The 26,783-nt window shown below is 38.5% G+C and overlaps 1 protein-coding gene across 16 annotated transcripts in view; it reads left to right on the forward strand.

The window, feature by feature from the left end:
- The window catches only part of Cdc14b (cell division cycle 14B), a 108,865-nt gene that overhangs the window by 44,334 nt on the left and 37,748 nt on the right, over positions 1-26,783 (forward strand). For all 16 annotated transcript variants that reach the window (XM_090329564.1, XM_090329552.1, XM_090329553.1 and 13 more), the window contains exons 4-7: positions 3,056-3,148; positions 14,303-14,379; positions 21,674-21,740; positions 25,505-25,567. In XM_090329564.1, coding sequence (XP_090185690.1) covers positions 3,056-3,148; positions 14,303-14,379; positions 21,674-21,740; positions 25,505-25,567 — 300 coding nt within the window. The remainder of the gene's footprint in view (positions 1-3,055; positions 3,149-14,302; positions 14,380-21,673; positions 21,741-25,504; positions 25,568-26,783) is intronic.

Below are 26,783 nucleotides of genomic sequence, written 5' to 3' on the forward strand. Positions count from 1 at the left end.
GTTTGTGGTCAGAAGCCAGCCTGGCAGGCAAATCCCAGACAAATCTGAAATTCTGATCTCTGATTAGCCAGCAGAAACAAAACAAAGCAAAACCAGAAGTAAAAGGGAGTAGAGCTGTGGCTCACGTAAGTGGTAGAGTACCACCCTTAAATGAAAAAGTAAAGCAAGTGTATATTGGCCTTAAATTCAAGCCCTAATACTAGCAACACAAAACAAAACATAGTTTCTTAGGCTGGGGATGTAGCACAGTGGTAGAGCATTTGCCTAACATGCTTAAGGGCCTGTATTCTGTCCTTAACACTGCAAACAAAACCATATGCCATTTCAGGCCAGCCATGGTGATGTCTTTAATCCCAGCACTCAGGGTGCTGAGACGAGAAATTTGAGGCCAGCCTGGACTACAGACTTTAAGGCTGTTTCTCGAAAAGAAAAGAAATGAATGAAAAGTTTGAACTAATAAGTTTGGGGGATGTTTTAAAAGAAGAGTGAAAGTTTCATTTTAAGTAGTGTTTTGGATTTGATTTTTGTTGTTTAAAGTCACAGTATATATATTTCCTACAGTTCCCTCCCCCCTTTGATTTTTGTTTTGTTTGAGACTGGGTCAGATCCTAAAAGGTGTTGGGCTTACCAGGTATGCACTGTTACACCCAGCTTCTGTTATTCAATGAGTTATCTACTAGACAAGTAACCAAAAGAAATAAAAGTTAACCAGTAAGGAAGATCCACTCCCCCACCATGGCGTGTCAAACCATATTAACTGTAAATTTATACAGAGTTGAGACTATTTCTTTTTTGGAACTGTCTTAAATAGGAATGTAAACACTTACAGGCGTGTGTATTTGAGTCTCTCCCTCCCCTTTTTCCATTCACCAGTAGCAGATCTTTTGTTTTCCACAGAGTTAGGAAGTGAAAAATAATCCTCCCAATTTTATTTCTGTGCTTTAATTTTGAGAGAGTCCCATATTGTATGTGTGTTGTCTGCTTTTATGCCTACTTTGCTTTGGACTTTTGATCTTTGCATCAACCAAAAGTTGTTCAAACCCCAGCACCTAAATAATTTAGTGGAACAATTATAGTATGTTGAACACTCAACACAACCCAACTAGAACATTGTCACCCATTCAGTTAACTGTGATAAGAAACAAAATGAAAGTTACATGGAGAATATCTTCCGCTTATGCTACTAGATGGCTGATTGGGCTTTGTTTTTGTTTTGATCAACTTGGATCTGTTCCTCTGCATAAAGCACTAAAGGAGCATATGTTCATATTCATCATGGAACACTGAAACATGGTCAGACAGAAGCCAAGCAGCACAAACTTGTTTTTGGCTGGCCTATCCCAATTTCCCATCCTTTCTTGAATTTATTGCTTCTCGACATTAGTTGGAGAAGTTCTAATTGATTATGTGTTCCATTAATTTTATTTTTTATTTTTAGCTTACTTTTGATTTTTTTTTTTGCCAGTCCTAGGGCTTGAACTCAGGGCCTGAGCACTGTCCTTAGGCTTTCCTCAAAATTAGCATTCTACCACTTGAGCTACAGCACCACTTCTGGCTTTTTCTATGTATGTGGTATTGAGGAATCGAACCTGTGTCTTCGTGCATGCTAGGCGAGCACTCTTACCAGTAGGCCAAACTCCTGGCCCCTAGATTTTTTTTTTCTCCTGGTGCTGAGGATAGAGCTCAGGGCCTTAGTCATGCTAGGCAAGTTCTGTACTAGTGCCTTTAATGGAGTATAATACAGAAATAATGTCCAAAGCCAATGCTAGTGGCTCACACTTGTAATCCTAGCTACTCAAGAGGCTGAGATTTGTGGATCATGGTTTAATGCCAACCTGGGCAAGAAAGTCCATGAGACTTATTTTCAGTTAGCCACTAAGAAGCTGGAAGTGGAGCCCTGACTCCCATGGTAGAGAACTAGCATTGAGTATAAAAGCTCAGGGTTCGAGCCCTGGAACCAGAACAAGAATCAGAAAACAACAACAAAATAAGCATGTCCAGAGCATGCATCAAGTTTTAGAAATTGATCCCTATGGGATCTCTTATCAGCAGATCAAGAAGAGTTCACGGAAGAGCTTTCTTCAGTTACAGCCCACCCCTACCCCAGTCACCTACTGTCTTGATTATAAACAACAGGTTTTGTTTTGTTGTTTTGAAGACAAGGTCTCATTTTGTAACCCCCTACACCAGACACCTTCCTGCATCTGCCTCCCTGGTGCTGGGATTATAGGTGTGAGCTATCTTGCCCTGCTTTAACATGGCTTTTTTGTTTTGTTTTGTTCTGTACACCTTTTAAATTTAATGGTTTCTAGAATATATTTCTTTTTTTTCCCCCAGTTCTGGGGCTTGATCTCAGAGCCTAAGCACTGTCCTTGGACTTCCTCAAGGCTAGTACTCTACCACTTACTTGAGCCATAGCACTACTTCTGGCTTCTGTTTATGTGGTACTGAGGACTCTAACCAGGTCTTTGTGAATGCTAGGCAAGCACTCTTCCAGCCCCTAAATTTCTTTAAAAATGGGAAATAGAGCAGCTTCTCCCATCACTTCTTCTGCCCTCTTTTTATCTTTTTCCATAGGATATCTAATGCTTTCTTTGTTCTTGGGTTTAGATGTTAAGACATTTATTTAGTTTCCCACGAGTTATGGATCATATTATGAGTATAGCTTTACCTCCTTTCAAAAATCTCACTATTGAATGACAGGGCATTCTTAGAGTTGAGTACTTGGTTGTAGCTAAGTGTTCTACAGGCCTATCTTTGAAATGCCCCAGAAGTACCTATCTTTAAGCATATGCCTACGTATTACCTTTCTTCTCTCCTCTTTTAGTTCATTATGATTCAGAATATCTTTTATAGGAATGTGCATGGCATGGTGTGTGTGTGTGTGTGTGTGTGTGTGTGTGTGTGTGGTCACATGCTAATTTTCTCAGAGGTCTAGATAATATGAAAGTTGATGTGCTGTGGGATTTGAAATTTACCACCAATTTATCACAAAGTAAGAGCATAGGAAATTAAGTTAAAAATAAAATATACTAACAACTTTATTTTTATGCAGTCCATTACAATGATAAGGAAGAAAATTATTCATTTCACCGGCTCTGATCAGAGAAAACAAGCAAATGCTGCTTTCCTTATGGGCTGTTATATGGTAAGTACTTATCAAACTTCCTAGTATATTAGTAAAACAGATTTTTTTTGACCAGCTACTTGAAAAAGTTGATGCAATTTAGCCCTAAAGCTAGCAAGTTATGTCCCCATAGCTACTTTTTATTAGCTAAGAATTCATTTAGTGAATTGTAAAATTATTTTACTGTGGCCAGTACCAGTGATGATTTTTTAAAAGATACATCTCAGAAGATAAGTGTGCTTCATAATTTGTAAATAGGCAGTCTCCCCCCACCCCATTTAAGGCCTTCGCTCATGAAAACATCTAGCAAGTGTGTGGTGTGTCAGCCCTGTAGGAATAGAGCCTCTCTTTAGATACTCTCCTTCCCTGGCTTTCAGCTTGCTTTATCTAGAAGGATTTGCATATGCTAAACAAACTTGCCTATGTTAAATAGAGACTCTTTCCTTCTGAGCTACAACCTTAACCCCAGGTCCTTGTAAAATTATAATTTTTAGTTTTTGCTGTTGTAAATGTCAGGTAATGAGTACATATCATTTTGGTCAGTGTTACTCCTTCCCTTGCTTTCTCAGTTTTTCCCTCCTGTTCCCACCTGCAAGTTGTGGGTGACATATTTTCAGCATAGTGTCCAATGTGTACCACTACTATGTAAAATTATTTCCTAGTCTATAGTTTGATAAGCAGGAGTTTTTATCAAAATAAGTAGGTCAGTAATGGTTGCAATTGCATCTGGATACTTGAGTTTCTTTTTGTGGTTGAAATATCTCAACAGGAGTGATGGTCTTTATTTTCATTTCTTTTACTGTTTGTGCTCAAGAAACAAAGAGGAGAGGACTAGGGCTATATAGTTCAGTGGTCTTATCTCTTGCCTAGCATGTATATAGCCCTGGGTTCCATCTCTATACTGAAATTAAACAAGCAAAAACATTATAAAGTTGCCAGACAAATGATTCTGAGAATACTTTTGTTATCATCCCCCAAAGTGTGAAAACAGGCTGTAGATGATTATATTAAAATTTGATTTTTTTTCTTTCTTTTTCTTTCTTTTTTTTTTGCCAGTCCTGGGCTTGAGCACTGTCCTTGGACTTTCTCAAGGCTAGAGCTCTACCACTTGAGCCTCAGCACCACTTCCAGCTTTTTTCTATGTATGTGGTACCGAGGAGTTGAACCCGGGTCTTTGTACATGCTAGGCAAGCACTCTACTACTAGGCTAAACTCCCGGCCCCGATTTTTTTTCCTTTTAATTGCTGTTGTTTTGTTATAATCGCTTGATGTTTCTTATGTTGGCAGCAAAAATCTTTTTTCTTTTTTCTTTTTTCTTTTTTTTTTTTTTTGCCAGTCCTGGGCTTGAGCTCAGGGCCTGAGCCTTGTCTTTGGACTTTCTCAAGGCTAGAGCTCTACTACTGGAGCCTCAGCACCACTATATATGTGGTACCTAGGAATCAAACCCAGGCTTTCATGCATGCTAGGCAAACACTCAACCACTAGGCCAAACTCCCGGCCCTAGCAAAAATCTTTTTTAAAAAATTTGTGTAGTATCCCAAGAAAGGATGGAAAGGTGGATGCTTTCTAAGAAATGAGACCAAATATCCCATTACTTGGCTCCTCACTAGGGGGAGAAAACCTTGTGGATTAAAATAGATTATAGCACCTTTACACAGAAAAGGACACAGTCAGAGTTTTGGGGTTGGTAAAGCATTGAATGGAACCCTTATATATACTAAACCATGCTCTATCACTGAGCCATGATCCTCCCAGTTCATTATTTGTTTTTCTCTCTTTTTTTTGACTACTAATAAAGAAAAATAACCTTTTGATATATTTGCCAATATTTGGTTGACATTTATTCCTGGTTTGATTTAACTTTATTTGTAGTTATGTCTTGGTATGAGAACCTTCATTTTTCTATCATTTATGTATTTAGATTGTGAAATCCTTGAGGATTTTAAATGTTCAAGTCCATATTGCTGTGATTGATTTAGGAAAGAGCCAGGGCAAGCTAATTTGGATGTTGACTCTTCCAAAAGAGGTGAGGCCGAAGCCTCTAGCCATGACTTATAACTGAAAGAAATGTGGTAGGAAAATAGAGAAAGACTTACAAGAGAATGATATTTATCAAGTTTATTAATGATAGAGAAGAAGTGTTGCTGATACAACGTAAATACTTAAAAAGATAAAATATCAAAGTAAGGGAGGGTTTGAACTGTTAGAAATTGATTAAATTTTCTGATTAAAGACTTGAAGAGCCTAAACAACGTATGCTGGACTTCATGAGGAATTTTTAAGATAGTACAGGTTTTTTGTGATCAGCTTGACATGGTATTATTAAACAAAATAAAAACCTGGAAGAAGAACCATTACAAAGAAAATATGCCAGGGTTGGGGGGATATAGCTCAGTGATAGAGCCTGCAAGTGACCCTGGGTTTTATCTCCAGTAAAATTCATGTGTGTGCACAATGTTTAGCAGAAAAAGAAAATGAAAAAAATATTTCAAATGATTATTTATTCTTATTAAATTCTGGGCTTTTGAAAGGAATTATGTTTTATTTATGCTTTGCATTGTAAGAAGATTTAATGTGAGATGAAGAAAGAATGTGACAAAAATCCCTTGGGGCATAGAAATAAATCTATTCGGGCCAGGAGTTTGGCCTAGTGGTAGAGTGCTTGCCTAGCATGCACAAAGACCCGGGTTCGATTCCTTGGTACCACATACTTAGAAAAAGCCAGAAGTGGTGCTGAGGCTCAAGTGGTAGAGTTCTATCCTTGAGAGAAAAAAATCCAAGGACAGTGCTCAGGCCCTGAGCTTACGCCCAGGACTGGCAAAAAAAAAAAAAAATCCTTTAAAAAAAAAAAAAAAGAAATCTATTCATTTTAAATTTGTATTTTTGGTGGTACTCAGCTGGAACTCAGGCACTGTCTCACATCCACGCCAGCAGCCCCCAATTTTCACTAGTTATTTTGGAGATTAAAGTCTACTCCTTCCTGGATATGAGCCAACATCTGCCTGCTTGAGGCCTCTCACTGCATTCAGCTTCCTTTCACTGGACTTTTCTCTCTAGGCTGGCTCCCATTCTTAGCTTCCCAAGTAGCTAGGATGATAAGTATGAGCCACCGGCACTGGACATTTTTCAGAAATCTTTTAAAGAAACTTTGCAAAGTAGAGATTGTTCTTGTTTTCTTATGTGTTGTGAGAAAGGAAAGAAACAATTTGACTTTCCCTTTGTGTTTAGTGTATTTCAAAATTCAGACCATACATATAATGGTCTGGTAAATGGCTTTACCAGTTCAACCATCTCAACAGTGGATTCTTTGGTAACAAACTGAAGTAAAACTAAAGACTGTGAAAGAGTTGAAGGAACGAGTCTTTCTCTCTCTCTCTCTCTCTCTCTCTCTCTCTCTCTCTCTCTCTCTCTCTCTCTCTCTCTCTCTCTCTCTCTCTCCCCCTTTCTCCCCTTCTCCTCCCCTTCCTTCCTTCCTTCCTTCCTTCCCTCCCTCCTTCCCTCCTTCCCTTCCCTTCCCTTTCCTCTTTTCTTTTCTTCCTTGTCCTAGGGCTTGAACTCAGGGCCTGAGCACTGCCCTTGGACTTTCTCACTTGAGTCACAGCACTGCCTTGGACTACCACTTGAGTCACAGCACCACTTCTAGCCTTTTCTGTGTATATGGTAAATGAGCAATCATACTCCAGTCTTTGTTCATGCTGGGCAAGCACTCTACCATTAGGCCATACTCTTGGCCCAGTTAGTTTTTCTTGTACAAAAATAAGTGTGCCATACTGTTTTATGAACTAAGCTTGCTATCTGTCCTGTAACAGTTCACTGTCTATATTACCGAGCCAGATTTTTGAGATGATACTTGTCATTTCAAAACTAAGTGAAAATGGTCATTCTTTTTGGAAAAAACTCATAATTAAAAGAGCATTTTGAAAATAAAAATGCAAAGTTTTGTTTTGTCATTTTGTTGTAAAAAACAAGGACAACAGAAATAATGTCATGGCCAGGCGTGGTGGCTCACACTTGTAATCAATTCTAGCTACTTAAGAGGCTGAGATCTGATCTCACCTTGAAGCTAGCCAGAGCAGGAAAGTCTGTGAGACTCTATCACCTCTAAATGAGTTTAAAAATTAAAAAAAGCTAGAAGTTGAGCTGTGGTAGAGTGGTAGAGTACTAATCTTGAGCAAAAGAAGCTCGGGGACAACACTAAAGCCCTGAGTTCAAGTCTCAGGACTGGCACCCCTCCCCACCCCAAATGTAGATATAACCTATTTGTGTCCTTGAGAAATTCAGAAAAGGCCTTTATATTTATAGAAGCTGGACTTTACATATTCATGTATGTGTAAGATGTATGTGATATATACACATAATAGTTTTATGTTTACTATTTTTACCCACTTTTTAAAGTCAGTGACTATTTCTTTTTTTTTTGCCAGTCCTGGGCTTGAGCTCAGGGCCTGAGCACTGTCCTTGGGCTTTCTCAAGGCTAGAGCTCTACCACTTGAGCCTCAGTGCCATTTCCGGCTTTTTTCTATGTATGTGGTACCGAGGAATCGAACCCAGTCTTTGTGCATTCTAGGCAAGCACTCTACCACTAGGCCAAACTCCCAGCCCGTCAGTGACTATTACGTATATATTTTTGATTTTCATACCCAGATTGTGTTCATATTTACCCAGTTGGTCCAAAATATCAAAATTATATAACCCAGGAACATCTGCATGTGGTAGTGTGTTTATGTTACTGCGTTTTTTTGTTTTTTTGGTCAATGGTGGGCCTGAGCATTGTCCCTGAGCTTCTTCACTCAAGCCTGGGGCTCTGCCACTTTGAGCTGCAGCTCCTCTTCTGGTTTTCTGATGGTTAATAGGAGATAAGCATCTCATGAACTTTCCTGCCCTTGCTGGCCTGAGTAGCTAGGATTACAGGCATGAGCTACTAGTGCCTGGGTTCTATTTTTCTTAACATAATCTCTTTTTTGTTTGTTATTCCCTGTTTTGAATTTCTGCATTATTTTGTTTGTCTTGATGATATCTTTTAACTCCACAATATCATTTTTAATTCCATCCTTTATATTTCTTGTGAACTGGAAATTATATAATAGACTTGTATAACAAATGCATTACCTTAGAAAACATGTAATATTTAGATTCCCATTAATGATGAACACTGGATTGAGTGTTAACCATTCAGTCCCTTCATTGTCTGATTTAGAACTTACTGTAATGGGTAGGTGTTACTTTGATGCTGTTTACCCATATAGTTTTCCATTTACAGTTTCTCTAGTGTCTGTTGTTTTTGTTTTTCATTTGAGGCGGGATCTTTCTATGTGGTACACACTGTCCTTCCACTCTCTCCTCTGCCTTCAAATACTAGGATTGCAGGTGTGTGTCATCATTCCCAGCCTTATCTAATGTTTTAAACAAGTATTGCTATTATAGCCAGGTGCTGGATAGTGATGTTTTCCCCAGCAGTGGACCACATTAATGACTGTGGTCTCAAGAAAGATGATCCTGTCTGGTGGTAATCAGAGCCAGACTGGTTTATGTAAGTACATCCTGTGATACTTAGATGATGAGAAAGCCACCTAAAGATGTATTTCTCAGAATGTTTACGTATCACTAAATGATGCGTGGCTGGCTGTACTTACCCAAATCAGTTTTAATAGGGTTTTAGCACATTGTTTTTCTAATCATTTCATTCATCTTTTTTAAAAAAATAAAATAAAATTTTTGGTGCTGAGGTTTTGTTCTTGGTTTTGAGCTTACTCAGCAGGCCCTCTGCCCTACAACTTGACCTATGTCATCACCTTCATCTGGTTTGATTTTGTGGAGGAGAGCTTTTATTTTAATGCAGTTACAAGTCATTTGTTACCCTGAAACCAAATGTAGTCAGTAATTTTCTTTTTGTTTTTGAAAATACTGTTTGAGTAGCTACAAAGCAACAATTTTGTAACATGCATTACAATCAGATCAACATTAAGTTTTAGTGGGTTTGAACACATTTACTGAGTGTTTAAACAACGTACAGCATTTTTTTTATTAGTGTGTTTTAAAATTTCATCTACCAGAGTTTGAACTCAGACCTTGTGCTTGTTTGGCCTACTTGCTAGGTTGGTGCTGTACCACTTGAGCCAGGCCCCCAGCCTTGCTTTTTGCTGGTTATTTTGGAGATGGAATCTCAAGTACTTTCTGTCTTTAAACCTCAGTTCTCCAGGCGTCAGCTTCCTAAATAGACAAGATTAAAGGCACATTTCTCTTCTTTTACATTCTCTTCTTTCTCCTCCATTCTCCCTTTTAGATGTCATTTCCTATTTTCTGGTTTTACTACCTTTTTCAATAGCTTAAATCTACTTTTAAAAAATAACACAGCTACTGTTCTGTCTTCCTGGCTTTCACCACATTTTCCAGCAGATTTACAGCGATTGGTACTTCCAAAGGCTATCCTAGAAAACTGTCCATCCTTTCCAACATTTCCTGTGTTTAAAGTAAATAGAAAGTATTCTGAGGGTAAAATACACAATAAAAACAGTTGACATAAAATTGCTTTCCTCTAGTGTTTAATAAATTCTTCGATAGAGCTAATTGTGGTATGAAGTGTCAACCTTACCTCCCACTTTTTTATTTTTAAAGCAGTTTTTATAGCCTTCAGTGTGGCTTACTTTGAAGAGACATTTATATGGAAAATTACTATACTAATTAAGGTGTAAGAATATACTAACTCAGCAATCTGAGTAGAATCCTCAACTGTATTAAGTTTGAGTTTGCCTCAGCAGTTACCATAAGAGCTCTGGGACTTCATTTGTTATTTACTCATGATCTTTTGAACCCATGGTCCAATTTTTAAATGAATCAATTACATTGGATTCAGAGTAGTCCACACTGGCTGCAGGGAGAACTGAAATCCTGCTCAGCCAATAACCTGATGGGGCAAAGGGGACCTAGCCGGTAGAACTGGATGGGACTGGATGGGATAGACAAAGGCTTTGTAAACATCCATCCCAGAGCTTTTAAATCTCTGCCTGAGTGTTTGTGAAAGACAGGGCAAACAACAACCAGGAAATTATAAATAGCAACCCCAGCCCTGAGCAACTGCACTGCAGGGGGGAGGCAGCTGCTGCCCTCCTCCTACTTCATCTGTTCATTTCCCTTCTCACCCCAGTAAGCCTGCCTGACCTTGCAGCTGCTGGAGATGCTTGCTTACTGGTTGGTAATAAGTAGAATTACCCTGTGACCATTTATGATCCTTAATTGTGTGTCTGTTAGACTTTCAGGACTGTTGTTAGATCCCATCCTTGTTTTTTAATTTTTTCCCCAATTATCTTTAGTTTTATCAAAAGAAGTGCTGCTTGACAAAGCAGTTTAGAACATATTGCATCTTGATCAGAGCCACCCTGTTCACCAGTCACCTCCCTTTAACTTCCCCTTCCCTTACTTTTCTTAATTTTGCAGTGTATATCATGAGTTCCTTGCTGCATTTTCTCTACCCCCCTCCCTCCTCCCTTTCATTCATCTCTCCCTCTTCTCTTCCCTCTCACCCCTTTATTCCAATTACCCAATTTCTGGTGCTTATTGTATTGGACTATGATTTTTGTCTTTTATAGAATTATACGTTTTTTTTTTTTTTGCTGGTACTAGGGCTTGAACTCAGGACCTGCATGCTGTCTCCAAGGCTCTTTGTGCTCAATGCTAGTGCCCTACCAGTAGGCTTTTGCTGAGTAGTTTATTGGAGATAAGAGTCTCCCATGCTGTGTTGCCTGGTCTGGCTTCAAACTAGGATCCCCAGATCTCAGCTTCATTAAGTAGCTAGGATGGGCTTGAGCCACCCAGCACTTTACTGATGCCTGGTAGAATTAGACTATTTGAGCTCTTCATAGAATCTTAACAGTCAGTTCATTTGTAACCACTTGCATGCCACCCATGTTTTTACTTAGGTTTCTAGAAACATTCTAGTTAGTCCTTGTTTTAGACCGTAGGATTTCTTGTCTATAAATAAGGGCTGAGCTGCAGGCCCTTTTCCATCATTAACAAGCACTGTGATCTTGGATAAGCTGTTAATATACCACTCAGAATGTAGCGAACTGCATGGTATTTTTAAAATTTTTTATTGTAATAGAAGGGTTACATTATATTTGCCAGATAGAAGCGAACTGCATGTTTTATGTAACACACAGTATTTTTAAGTGGCTGTAGATCTCCACATGCTTAAAAGTAGATCTCATTAAAAAAACAACAACAAAAAAAAACCACCCAAGAATTTTGCATTGCCTTTAAAAATGTCCCTACTCAAAATAATGTCCAACTTGCTTTTGCATCCAAGGACAGTTTGCTGTTTTTATTAGCTATGAAGCCTTACTAGAGATAATTTGCTGTTGGAGACTTGACTTTGTTTACATTGAAGGTCATTGTACTAATTATATATGCAATATGTATATATAATGAAAGTTAAAGCTTTTGGAACGTATATAAGTCCATCTGATTTCTTTTTAAGAAGTGATTTATGATATTTTCTTGCCAATATTTGTTCAGGAGCTCAAAGTGGCTTTATTTACTAAGTAAAATTATTTAATATGTATATGTAGTTTAATTTGTATATATGTGTACACACACATTCCCCTTTTAGCCCTTGATTATGAGTTTGCCTGATTTCTTGAACATTCTGTGTTAATCAGGGAATTGTTGTTGTTGTTGTTAACAATCAATCAAATTCTTGGCATCAGAAAGATGAGTCATCTGGCTAACATGTGAAAATAGTTACAAGAATTTTTTACATGCTGTAAACACTGTGACATTTCTATATGGAGTATACTGGTTTCTCAGGCTGCTGAATTTGTTGTTGAGATTGAAATGCCTTTTGTTGTTACTAACTCTCCAATGTGATAGCCGGTATGATGTTTTCATTTTTAAACTTTGCACCAAAGACTTGCTAATTGGTAGATAAATCTACAAAATGTATGTAGGACAGAAGTAAATCTAAACACTTGTCTAATTGGGCTTTCATTAGTTGAGACCTAAAATAATGAGTGATGGAGTTGTGAGCCTTTGATTCAGTCACTTTCTGTACATCTGTCACTGAGTACCTGCCAGTTTGGAAATTAAGGTCAGTAATTCAGCATCAGAAGTTCTCACAGGGATTGGAGTATGCAGTCATATAAATGTGGACAGTAGGAAGTCTGGAGTTGATTATTGTTATTTTTAAATAGACAAGATTTTTATGTTGTTCAGGCTGCTGCTGAACTTGCAGGGTTCACAGGACTTTTTTACTTTAGTTTCCTAGATACCCCCTCTCCCCCACAAAGAGTGATCTATGATTCTGGAAAAAATACTGTTGTCTGTGATCCTCAAATCTCAGCCTCCTGAATAGCTATGATATATTAGGCCTGAGCTACAGCAACTCAGGTAACAGTATTTAATTAAATACTACCAGTGATAGTATTTCATTCTTATGAAATTCTTATTTATTCCATCAGAGAGAATCCTCATCCTTCAGAGAACTAACAAAACCATCCTACGCCACATCTCTGCACTAGTTGGGTTATTTCTTTTCCTTCCTTCTTTTTTTTTTTTTGTGCCAGTCCTGGGCTTGAGCTCAGGGCCTGAGCACTGTTCTTGAGCTTTCTCAAGGCTAGAGCTCTACCACTTGAGCCACAGCACTACTTCTGGCTTTTTCTGTGTATGTGGTACTGAGGAATTGAACCCGGGTCTAGGCAAGCCCTCTTACCACTAGGCCAAGCTCCCAGCCCCAGCCTTCCTTCATTTTTACCAACTGAAATGATCTACTTGTTGCTGGAGTATCATAGTTAAAGTACTGTTTTTATCTATTGTAAATTCCCCTGAAACTTGGTGCTTAAACATTCCATGGATTAAGTTTCCATGAATGGCTCTTCTGGGATGGGTCTGGTTTGGGGTCTTCACTAGGCTGCAGTTGTCTGGTGGGTCCACTTGAAAGGTGATTCACCCATCTGCCTACATAGTAGTTTTAGAGATCTCAGCAGGAGGCCTCACCATAGGGACTGCTTTACTCAGTATTAAGGACCAGAGAAGACAAGGTAGGGCCCATGTCTGTTATGTCCTAGTCTTGGGAGTCACAGGGTCATTTCTGCAGGAGCTGCACGTGGGGGCTCTGTAAGGAGAAGCACCCATTCAAGGGTGAAGACCAGGAGATAAAGGGCTTCTTTGGGGCTGCTTTGAAAGCAGGCTGTCACATGGCTCTTTGTCATCATTTGTGGTTTCTGGTTCAAAGTAGCTCTGTGGAATTAGAATGGACATTCTGATGCTTCTGATGAAAGTAATAGAAAAAGAATTTTAGAAGTGCCTACAGTGTCCAAATTGCCAAGCTATTGATTTATTTGTTAATTTAATAATTTTTGCCAATATAGCAGTGATTTAATAGGGTTTTTGCTTGAGCCACACATCTAGTTCTTTGTGTTTATTTTGTTATTTATTTTTTGCTTTTTTTTTACCATTCCATGCATTGTTCTATAGTTTTATCATTCTTTAAAAACAATAGCATTGTACTCTTTGCCCTGGCTGGGACCATGATCTTTCTATTCACATTCTATAGCTAGAATTACCTGCCCAGCCTTTTCTGTTGAGCTTGGATCTTTTTTCCATGCTGGCCTGGAACTTCAATCCTCCCAGCCTCCTGTGTAATTGAGATGACAGATGAATGCCACTGCATCTAGCTTCTCCTTAAGAAATTTAAGAGTTAACCCAAACCTTTGTTCTGGACTGGAGGTGTAGCTCTGTGGCAAAGCCTTTGCCTAGCATGCACATGGCACTGCGTTCTATCCTCAGCATCATGGCTCCCCTAACTCCTCAGCAAAATCTCCAATGCCATTTATCCATTTGTCATTTTAGAGATGTTCACCAGAACACCTTGTGAGATCCTGGAAGGGAGAGAAAAGCCTGTAGCACTCTTAACATCTTCACTTGGTGGATTGATTTTTTAACTGCCATACTTTACACAAAAGGTTGTTCTGTGGAGCTGTCAAGCTTGGCTCATATATCAAGCAATAGAAACCAGCTATGATGACATCTGCAAACCAAGAATTCAGTTTTGATCCTCTGGAAGACCGAGAGCCCTCCTCAGGGATGACTGATGAGAAACTGTAGAAAACTTGCTTCATGATGACAACACTGAATCTTCACTCAAAAGTAAATTGCCTTTTTCTCTTTTTTTTTTAAACGTAGGTTATATATTTGGGGAGGACTCCAGAAGAAGCCTACAGAATATTAATCCTTGGAGATACATCCTATATTCCTTTCAGGTAAATATAAGAATGATGTGATAGCTGGGTGCCTATGGCTCATACCTGTAATCCTAGCTACTCAGGAGGCTGAGATCTGAGGGTCACAGTTCAGAGCCAGCCTGATCATGAAAGTCTATGAGACTTATCTCCAATTAATCACCAGTTTCCCAAGTGGTAAAATGATAGCTATTAGCTGAATTGCTCAGGGACAGGGCCAAGGTCCAGAGTTCAAGTCCTATAACTGACCCCTCTCCCCACTCCCCCAAAAAAGAATGGTGTGAAAGATTGATTTAACCAGACACTTGCCAGAAACACCTTGGTAGCTATATCTGAAAAATAACGTGCTAATAGGTACTTTTAGGTTAGGTGCTGTTGGCACTTTTGGCATCATAGGATGTTTAACAGCATCTTTGCTTTTTGGATAACAGTGACTGCTGCCCCATTCCCACTCTTGTGATGAATCCCAAATACGTCCAGACATTGACAGATACCCAAATGTGATTAGGGTGGAGTGAGGAACCACTTGTCTCTTGATTGAGAACCTCTGGCATGGATGAAAAACAAGTTTTCTAAGCCAGCTGTAAATACTGGTGTTGTGGTACCAGAATTACCACTGAGGAGCTAAGCAGTAAGTTTGCCCAGTAATCAGGAGCAAAATCTGGGGCAAAAACTGACCCCATTTTTCTAGGGAACCTAGCTAGAAGAGGTCGTAGTAGGTGAGAGGCTGTTAATATGGAATCACTACCAGAAAAACCAGTTAAGTAGCCATGTCATGGAGATGGTAGATACTAAGGACTTTCCAAATACATGAGTGATATTGCCATCTCAGATTTACCATGTGAATGTCTTTAAAAGGATGTGGGGATGGTAGTGTCTGGTACTTTATTTCTTTGAATCAAAAATTTGAAGTCTCCAGCCGGGAGTGCTTGCCTAGCATGCACAAAGACCCAGGTTCAATTCTTCAGTACCAAATACATAGAAAAAAGCCAGAAGTGGTATTGTGGCTCAAGAGGTAGAGCTCTAACCTTGAGGGAAAAAAAAACCCAAGGACAGTGCTCATGACCTGAGCCCAAGCCCAGGACTGGGAAAAAAAATTGAAGTCTCTTTACTTCTTTAGCAAAGTACTTACCTATATAATGTGAATAGTTTTATGGTGCTTGATGGTCATTAGCTGTGAAGCAGTTTTACTGTTGCTTACTTTTATCGGTACTTCCATAATGAATTGCAATCACATTGTTCATTTGTTAATATTATTTAATTGTTTCTGACTTTAACAATAACATACTTGGAGTACTTCAATTTTGAAAATTTTGGACTTGTCCTTGAATACATGAAGTTATGAATCTCATTTATGCCATTGTGGATAAGTTTTGGAGTGTAGCTCTCTTAATTGTTGGCAGACTCTTCTTAAGTAACTCCAGTGGCTCACACCTGTAATCGTAGGTACTCAGGCAGGCTAAGATCTCAGGATCAAGGTTTGATCAGAAGCCAGCCCAGGCAGAAAAGTTTATGAGACCCTTATCCTCCAATAAGGTACTTAGAAAAATCCAGAAAGCATTTAGCCTTGAGCAAAAGAAACTCAGGGACATTACCCTGACCCTGATTTCAAGCCTCAAGACAAGCAAAATACACACATGTATACAAACATACATAAAGGTGCTGAATAATACAGAATAAATGTTATTGCTTGGCATTTTGTTGAATGTGATTGAAACATTATTGCTTGTCATTGTGTTGAAGGTGATTGAAACTTAACACTGAGAAATGAAGCTAGTTTCTTCTGATCCAGCCAGCTGTTTTTTGCTCTTTAAAAAAGTGATGTTATTAAGCCAGTTAGATTTGTGAAATTTGAATCGCTATAGTTAGTCATAGAATCCAGAGTTCTTAATTTATCTAAGGAAGTATTTCTCATAGTATACTTCATAGAGTTGTGTCAGTCTATGAACTTATCGTCACTAGCCTCTGATGAAATATGTACAGAATTGATAGAGTGTAGTGATGTTTAGAGTAATTTAGTGATGTGGAAGCAAACTAAGGAAGAACTTGGATTTGTTATTTCATACTTCTGGAAATTTATTTTAATTTACAAAAATAAGATTATTATATTGTTGCAAGTGTGTAATAGTTAAAGCATTTGTATCTTTTATACAGTATTGTATTTTATAAAAGTATCAGTCTGTGGTGAACTTAAAAATATTAAAAATTGGCACTATGTCACGTTTTGCCATTTTATAGAACTTACTAATTAGAAAATAGGGGCCAGGAATGGTGGCACAAGCTTGTATCCCAGTATTTATGAGGTTAAAGCACAAGGATCAAGGTTCACACTAACACAAGCTATAATGAGACCCTGTCTCTAATAAAAAGAGGATAAGCCAGTTGATGGGATTGAGGTTTGAAGCCATCCAGAACAGATAAATTCAAGAGACTTCTATCTCCACTTAGCTAGTAAAAAAAATCAGAACTAGAGGCATTATAAAAGAGGTAGAGTGCCAGCGGTGAGTGAAAAAGCCAAGTGAGAGTATGAGGCCCTGAGTTCAAACTCTATGTGGATTGAGTCAGGCTGTTGGTCTGTCTCTCTGTTGTCTGTCTTTCTCCCTCTCTCTCCCTCCCTCCCTCCCTCTCCCCCCTTCTCTCTCTGTGTATCACACACACACACACACACACACACACACACACACACACACACACACACACAAACACAAAGGTGGGAAAAGGGAGAGAAGAGAATAGGCCAATTAGAATTAATAAGATCTGATAATACTTGGAAATAAATTACATAACATCTTTTTAATCCTTACCACTCCCAAGTACATAGAATACATATAACAAAAACATGCTAACATGAGCTTATGGAAGAATAGTACTTAGGCTGACTCACAGTACTATTTAGGAAGCTGAGGTATAGAAGATCTCAGTTCAAAGTCAGCTTTGACAGCAAAATCCTTAAGATTCCATCTCCACAATAACCAGCAAAATCTAGAGTTGGAAGTGTTGTTAAAGTGGTAAGAGTTCTAGCTATAAGTGAGAAGGCCAAGCTAGAACTCTTAAGCCTTGGGTTCAAACCCAGCAAAAAAGGAAGAAGAAGGAGGGGGGGAGGGGGAGGGAGAAGGGGAGGAAGAGCAGCAGCAGCACAGGATAGGAAAGCGGATCACAGAAATGGTGGACAAAGGGTGAACTAATTCAGCAGTGATACTCATTAGACACTACCTTGAAAATTAACTGTATAAATTGTGGGAGAGGGGGACAGAGAAGGAAAAAACTGTGAGAATATAAGGAAAAAGAAGACATTGTTCACAAAGAAATGTACTCATTCCCTGACGTGTAAATGTAGCCCCTCTGTACACCACCTTTACAATAAAAAAGTTAAAAAAAAAAGAATAGCACCAATTATCAGCAAAAACTTCTGTTATTATATTCAGTAGTGATATTTACTTAGGTTTAATTAAGCTTGAGTATAGTTCTTTGAATTTCAAAACACATAAATATATGGAGTTATAATTAGGCCCTATTAACTTATATTAAATATATTTTAGTTCCTTGAGATTGTTTACATGGTTGTTAAAAGCTGTCTGTTGATATCAAATGAATGAGGTAATTGTCTTTCAGTTCTATTGCAATTGTCTGTATGGTCCTTTACAAGTTTGAGCCTAGATCTACTCTGAAAGAATAATATCCTGGAAAGATACTGTGGAGATAAAAGGGCTTGTAGCAAATAAAGCCCTTGGTATAGTGCCTGGCCCTTAACTAAACTTGAGTATTCATTTCCCTCTTCCCTTTTCAAAGTTAGCATCTAACTTAAATACGGTTGTGTTGTTTTTTTTTTTTTAAAGAAAATCTCTGTACATGGCTAAGAATTGAACCCAGAGTGTACTTCCTGCTCTGCACCTATTCTACTGTAAACTCAGCCTGAAAACACCCATCTTAAGCCCTCAGCAGTTTCACATGGGTATATGTAACTACTACTACACTTCAGAATATAGAACATTCCCCCAAGATTTCTAGCCATTTACAGTCAGTGACTAACTCCTGCCTTTCCTGGTAACTCTTATGTCTGGAATCCCTTAGTCTGTTTATATCCTGGGGAACAGGGAAGTGCTCTTGGGTTATATGTATATGAAAGAATGAACTTGCACAAACAGATTTTGTGGAAGTTCGTTCTTTCTCCCACCCCCCAACCCCCAGTTGTGGGGCTTGGGCGATGTCCCTGAGCTCTTCAGCTCAAGGCTGCCTCCCTCCATTTGAGCCACAGCACCACTTCCATCTTTCTAGTTAATTGGAGATAACAGTCCCACGGACTTTCATGCCCAGGCTGGATTTGAATCATGATCCTCAGATCTCAGTCTCCTGAGTAGCTAGGATTACAGGTGTGAGTCACTGGCACCTGGCTTGGAAGTTCATTTTTTTCCTTTCTTCTTTACAATTTTTTCTTCTCTGTATCATTTGTATAGATGTTTGAGTCACTTGCAGCTTGTGGCTATCAGGAATGTTATTATGAAAGTGTTTGACAGTTGATTTGCAGTTTTGAAGCTGTGAAACATTCTTGCGCATAATCTGTTTTTCCAAGTTAAATGATTTTGGTGACAAGTACTATTTTCTGTCATAAAGGCTTATGTCCAGCTCCCAGATTGTTCCTCTACTTGCTAGTAATATTTCCTGTTATAATAATAACTGTTAACGGAGGAGAGATATAGTTAAAGTAATTGGGATTCAGTTTGAGAGTTCACCGTATCACCTGTGACTACCTTTTTTTCCCCTCACCTTCTCAGTCTCAAAATGTTCCTACTAAAACAAAATAAAACAAAAGACTGATTTCTCCAAAACAAATATTTGCATATGGTTCATAGTTTGAAAATAGATCACAATAGTGGAGAATAGAAACTCAAGGTTTAGACAAGCTTGGAAAGCACTCTGCCACTGAGCCAAGCGACACCTCTCAGCTTTGGAGGCCCTTGTAAAACACAAATTACTACCAGACATCTGGTAGAACTCAGGACTCAGACCTGTAATTCTAGCTACTAAGGAGGCCTAGCTACAGAGGATGGCAATTGGAAGCCAGCAAGGGCAGAAAAGTCTTAAGAGACTTCATCTCCAAAATAAGCCATTAAAAGGCTAAACATATCACATATTAAACATATCACTCAAGTGTAGTGTACTAGCTAAGTAAGCAGGCAAGCAAGCCAGCAAGCAAATCAAGCAAGTACCAGGCCCTATTTCAAAATCTTTTTTTTTTTTTTTTGGCGGGTCCTGAGGCTTGAGTTCGGGATCTGAGCACTGTGCTTGGGCTTTCCTCAAGGCTAGCGCTCTGCCGCTTGAGCCACAGCCCCATTTCTGGCTTTTTTCTATGTATGTGGTACAGTCTTCGTACATGCTAGGCAAGCACTACTGCTAGGCCAAACTCTTGGCCCCTGATTTCAAGATCTCGTACCAGCAATTCCCTCCTAGCCCTACAAGTTCTGAATGGGGTACGAGTGAATAGTGGCTGAAGATTTGCATTTTATGTGTCGAGGTATCAATTATCCATCCATATATATATCCATCTTACTGTACTAGAGATTGAACCAAAGTTTCAAACATTCTGGCAAATGCCTTACCACTGTGCTGCATACACTACAGCTCCCTCTTCCTGACTTTCAGAAAAGGATCCTTGAAGAACATCAATGAAAGTAGTATGCTGTGAAACTTTGTCCAGTCTTTATGATGTTAACCTGACTCAGTAATACGTGTTTGTGTGTTTGCATGTGTTTGGATAAGAGAGTACCAACAGCTTGAACTCAGTGACCTCATACTTGCCCACAGTTGGTGCTCCACCCCGTGAACCGTTCTTCCAGCCCTGCATTTTTCCTGGTTAATTTGGAGATGGAGTCTTCTAGACTTTTCTGCCAAGGCTATTGTTAAACCAATATTCTCCAGGTCTCAGCCTGCAGAGTAGCTAGGATTACAGATGTGAGCCACCAGCACTGAGCCAAGACTCAGTAATTCCAGTCAAGATAGTCAGCTCCTTAAACCTACTTTTAGCGAGGAAGTTGTTCCTTTTTCTCATTGTGAGTTTAACTTGCACTAATCTTAATAAGCTTAACCTTTAAATCTTGGGCAAGAATTAAAAGCTACTGTCCAGTTTAAGCTGTTAAGCAAAAAAATAGTGTGAAAACCAACTAAGATGGAAAACTAATGATGGTCCTATTAGCAATCTTGTTCAATTAAGGGCCCTGTATAAGAACTGTTGTTGCAGATATATGGTTTGACCTACCTAGAATGATCACAATAAAGGTGTTGTTGTTGCTGTTGTTGCCTAATGTTTCCAAAAAGTTCTATCTTACAATAATATAAAGTAGTCAGAAAGGAGGAACTGGTAGAGAGGAGAGAGAGAGATAGACAGAGAGCGGGGTGGGGGGGAGATAGAGAGACAGAGTCAGAGAGTGAGAATGTGTGTGTGTGTGTGTTTCTCTTCAGAATCTTAACTGATATTAAGAAATTTGCAGTGAGATTACTGACCTGTGTTGATACAGTGTTGGGTAGATTTTTTTGTAAATGAGTTTTTAAGCAATTGCCCAAGATTTGAATGGTCTTACCATTCCTGTGGTTTTGTTGCTTGTGTTTTTAAAGGTTAGAAGGTATCCAGTTAAGCAAGGCGTTGGTGGCCACGCCGGTAATGATAGCTACTCGAGGCTGAAATGTAAGGATCTCCATTCAAAGCCATCCTTGGATAGGAAAGTCTGTGAGAGTTACCTCCAATAAGTCTCTCTCTCTCTCTCTCTCTCTCTCTCTCTCTCTCTCTCTCTCTCTCTCTCTCTCTCTCTCTCTCTCTCTCTCTCACACACACACACACACACACACACACACACACACACACACACACACACACACACACACACAGCCAGAAGCAGAACTGTGGCTCACAATGGTAGAGCAGAGCACAGCACAAACTTGGAGCACAGTAGTCCAAGGATGGTGTGTAGGTCCTGAGTTCAAGCCCTAGGACTAGCACTTTAAAAAAAAAGTTACCCAGCTAATTTGTTAAAAGTTCTAGCATAATGATAGTGATAGAAACAAATGCTTTTGTCTGTGTACCTGGTACTTCACACATTAATTTCTCAGTTGGGTGGAAATAAATACACACACTTGCACATCTGCAAATTTATGTATGTATACAATATACACTCACGTGTGTATACATGTATGTGTATATGCATATATATATATGTATATAATCTGAACAACCAAACATTTAAAAAATTTGTCATTTGTGTCTTGAAAACAATGTTCTACAGAAAGTTAACTGAGGTATATTTAAATATGTTTGAAATTTCAGAGATGCTGCCTATGGGAGTTGCAGTTTCTACATTACACTTCTTGACTGTTTTTATGCAATCCAGAAGGTGAGTGACCTGTAGAATACATGCACCCATGTTTTTAAACTGAAGGACAATTTTAGAAGACCAGGCTTTTTTACACAAGATTCATTAGAATTTCTTCCAAGATGCATATGATGTTAGTCCATTTTCCAATTAAAATGACTGAACCAGGAAATAATTGGTTCTGGATTCTTGAATGCTTCTATGTATCATTAGGAAGAAAGCCACTTAAAAAACAGGAGACTGAAACAAAAAACAAACAAACAGATAACCCCGCCCCACACACAAAAACCAGGAGACTGGGCTGCAAAAGAATACATGCTTAACTGGGCTTGGTCTCCTGTACTACAGAGATAAGCAACAGACAGTAACAGTTAAGAAATTAGCTTCTAGATTCAGAACCTGCTGTGGTTTAAAAGATTCAGGTTTAAAAGAAAACCAAAAAGTAAATAGATAACTGGCTTCCCAGTTCTCTTTGTTTTGTGGGTCTACTTTCCAAAAATGCTATTTTCAACAAATACCTATATAATTCAGATCTGTATCTGAAATACAGATTTGTTTCTTTGGGTATATTTTATTTCTCCTTCAGTAGAGGAATTTGTCAAGCCAACTGGTTTATTACAAGGTTCTATATAACGCTAAATGGGTCACTAATGCTTTTTCAAAACTGTTTTCAAGACTTGAGGGTATAGCTCAGAAGCTCAGTACCAGAAAGACACAAAATCATTGTGATTTCAAATAACTTTCCCTGTCTTACAACCTCTGCAATGTATTCAGAGGACATGCTTTGTGTATCATTGTAAATGATGACAGGGCCCTCTAGTTGTTATCCAACTACACAGACAGCACTGGTTATAACTCCTTCAGGACAGCACAGAAAACCAATTATAAATCAGTGGATCAAAGAAAATTTCTAAAATAGCTCATTTTATCAGATTTTTTTTTAGAATAAAATGAACTCTGGTTTACTTCCTAGTATAATGAAATATTGGCTATCTGGGAAGCTGGACAAAGTTGTGTTTTCAAGTGAGATGACCAATTCTGTAGGAGTTCAGAGTCTAATGAGCACAGTCTTTTCCCTATATCAGGCAGTGAGGTATGAGGATTAAGTTTGCTTGGATTTCTGTCCAGTGACTCTCTTGGCTGCAGAGCTGTTTGTGTAGTTGCCTTCAGCACTGAGACAGCTCTGTCTGACCTCAGTTGGCACATGTCGGGTAGAGGTATAAATCAGGAGCAGCAGGAACAGATAGCAACTTCATATTTGCAGCTGCAGTTCTTGCCATGTAGGCCCTAGAGGGAACATCTAATGTTTGTAGGCATAGCCACCTTTGGAAAGAGAGAAGAAAAACATTTAATTAGAAAATGCCTATTGTGGGGTTGGCAATTTAGCTCAGTGGAAGAGTATAGTGCCGAGCCCTGAGTTCAGTTCTCAGCTCTGCACAAAAAAGAAAGGAAAATATCTATTGAAATGTATAGCATTTTCTGATGTTGAATAAACTCATTGAAGAAAAAAAATCTGCTATTGCTCTGTTATATGTTTAGTGCCCTTTGTTATATTATGTATTTAATTTTATTTAAGGTTTAATACATCCTGTGGCTCAGGTTAAAAACATTTTTCACTTGTGCCTGATTTTGAATATTATTGCATATAGGAAGCATTTATCAGTATAATTGTTTACACTTTTGTACTATGTACCTCATAGGATCACTTTATGAAATGCAAAGGAAAATTGGAATTGTCCCCTCTCCCCTTCACCACCCTTTGGTTTAGATTGATTTTGGTGCTAGGGATTGACCTGGGAGCCTCACCCAGGCTCTGTACGTGTTCCACTACCAACCTATACTCTCAGTCTCTAAATATATTGCACTGTTTCACTCTTGTTAGGAACAACTCTAGTCCAAATAGCATGAAATATATTGAGTTAATTAAATTCAAAGACAGATTTGATGTTGGAATTAGTACTTTTACTATAGCTTGCTATCCCTCCTTATCCTTGTCTTCATTTCCTGTGCATCAATGCTGAAATATTAGATGGAAAATTCTAGGAATAAACAATGGATGCATATCAAATACCTATAAGTAGAGCATATTGGATAAGGGGCTATTTTATTATTAGTTACTGTCAATACCTTACTTGCTGTGCCTTCGTTTATGAAATATACTTTATTATAAGTATGCACATAGAAAAAGAAAACTTATGCTGTACAGGGTTGGATACTTACCTATTTTTGAGTATCCACTGAGAATCTTGGACTATATTTCCCTCAGGTAAGGGAATACTTCTGTAACTATAATAAATTGAGGATTGTTTTTTCCTTGGTATCCTAATCTTATTTTGTATTGATATTTTAGTTTACATTTTGAGAATTGGATTTGCAAGAGTCACTCATTTTGAATCAATACCTCATTGATCAAGAATTCTTGCTTTTAATAGTGAGGTTTATTTTGAGCCATACAATCTGTACACATCTGAATTACCATAATAGAATTGGGAGGGAAATAAGGGAAAATGATAGCAAGGGGTAAGAGTGATTGAAATCCATTGTATATTGTATGGAAATGTCACTGTGATCCCCTCCTTGTATAACTAATGTATACTAGGGCATTTAAAGAATTCTTCCCTGGGCCAGGAGTTTGGCCTAGTGGTAGAGTGCTTGCCTAGCATGCACGAAGACCTGGGTTCGATTCCTCGGTACCCCACATACATAGCAAAAAGCCGGAAGTGGTGGTGCTGAGGCTCAAGTGGTAGAGTGCTAGCCTTGAGAAAGTCCAAGGACAATGCTCAAGCCCTGAGCCCAAGCCCAGGACTGGAAAAAAAAAAGAATTCTTCCCTTCACCCAAGTCAATTCATTGATCTCAGAAAATAGATGACTCTGCTTATATGCACTCCCTATTCTGTAAGGTTAAAGGGTAGCACAGAAAAAGAAATGTTTTTATGGAAAGAAAATACTGGATTTTTTTCCCTCTCAAAAGTTTAAGTTTGGTATTGTGGCTCATGTCTGTAATCCTAGCTAATAAGGAGGCTGAGATTTTGGGGCTCTTGGTTCAAAGTAAGCTTGGCCAGAAGAGTCTTAGAGACTAAGCTCCAAAGTAAATAGCAACAAAAAGTAAGGCTGGAGCTATAGCACAAGTGATAGAATGCTACTGAGAAAATAAGCCAAGTAAGTATGAACCCCTGACTTGAAACCTGGCAAACAATAAAATCGAAGCTTAGGATTTTGTTCCGATTATCTTCAGTGTAGGGAATATTGATCTCTTTTTAAGACTGTTCAGAACAACTTTCAAGTGAAATGAAGTGTGTGTGTGTGTGTGTGTTGTTGGGGATAAAATGGCCCATGATTTCATTCCTCATAGTCCTTACAGACAGTTGCATTGCCTATAAGCTTTTGGATCTTCAGCCATGAGTTCTGGTGGTTTAGTGCCTTCATTTGATTGCTTTGAAGGTGTTATGTATGCACAGGACAGAAATAAATATTATTGTAACTAATCACCATATAATACAATACTTAAAAACCACTCAATGGAAAGTAATCTAAATCTAATACTAATAAGACCTTCCTGAGTTACCTTCTCCTATTATTATAAAAGTGGGTAGTAATTTTTTTCCTTTAATATATTTTTTATTGTAATTAATAGAAGGGTTACATTATATTTGCCAGGTAGAAGGTGCATTGCTTCACAAACATTGTTACCCCTTCTCATGTTTTTGTCCCCATTTCCCTTCCCCCACCCTTCCCCTCATCTTTAGTTGCATCTTTAATCTTAAAATCTTTCTTTTGGATTTTAGGCAATGCAGTATGGCTTCCTTAACTTCAACTCATTTAACCTTGATGAATATGAATACTATGAAGTAAGTTTTCAAGGATAATGTTCTTAATTCCCCCAAGCTGTATTGAGGTATTATTGACAGATATGTTTTGACAGATAAGTTTCAAAATGTTTTGATAGGTGTATTTATTGTGAAGTGATTGTTCATTAACACATGTCACCTTGCAGTTTACTTTTTATGTGCGTGGCAAGCAGATATACATATTAGATATGTAGACTAGATATGTAGATATGTTATATACATGTTAGACTTCCAGAATTTAATCATCCTGCAAATGAAAGTTTCCTCCCTGACCAAAACATCCCAATTTGCATACCAAAGGAAGAAAAATAATTTAGAGCCAAAAATGTGCATCTCCGTTTTTCTAGTTCCTATTCTTCCTAGTGATTTCTGACTTGATTGAAGGTTCCAGGGGACAGTTTTTCATGTTTAGTAACTTTTTCTTTAGTGTCGATAACCTTAATACCATAATCAAATGAGGTTGTTTGTCATTTTTATGATAAGATGAATGGTCTTGTATTGATCGGTTGAATGAGTGGTCACACTGATAAGGTAATTACCTCAGAAGTACCTTTGTTTTTACCCGGTACCTTCTGATATGTCCAGACACTTCTGTTTAATGTATACAGGAAGTAAATGCAGTTGGCTTAAATAAATGGTGAATCTTTTTTTTTTATTGGATTTCAGAAATTGCTAAGTGCCCGAGCCAGGGGTGCCTTTAAGCATTAGCCTGTTCTGGAACTTAAGCCCAGTGAAAATTGGGACAGGCCAGCCCTGTTGAGTAGCCGTACAAGTGGCTTCTAGCAGTTTTCAGCATGTTGATTCATTCACCACAAAAGAATCCTTAGCCCCAGTACAAGACACATGAATGCGTAATGTGTCTTTTTGGCATGACACAGACTGTGTTCCTGTCCTTGAGACAGCGTATGTTCTGCAGGAGGGGTGTGGAATGCTCTGGCTGGACTTCATTGTGTGGCAGCCACAGGTTCTGCAGTGATGGGGTTAGCCCTGTGAGATCATCCAGACAAAAATAAAGAAAAGGGAGGGTGTGTCCAGGCAGAGAAAACCACAGATATTGCTTATATTTTTTAGCATAATATATCTTTAAAACAGACAAATAATTCTAAGGCTTATATCCTCCCACATAGGTAACAGTAAAATGCTATACTAAGCCCTTTTGGGTAGAAACAGCTTTTCGTTCTATTAGCATTATTTTGAGCAGATGTTCCTGAAGTAA

This window comes from Megascapheus bottae, chromosome 3 (genome assembly GCF_031878675.1).
Source record: "Megascapheus bottae isolate mThoBot1 chromosome 3, mThoBot2.hap1, whole genome shotgun sequence".
Classification (NCBI taxonomy): Eukaryota; Metazoa; Chordata; class Mammalia; order Rodentia; family Geomyidae; genus Megascapheus; species Megascapheus bottae.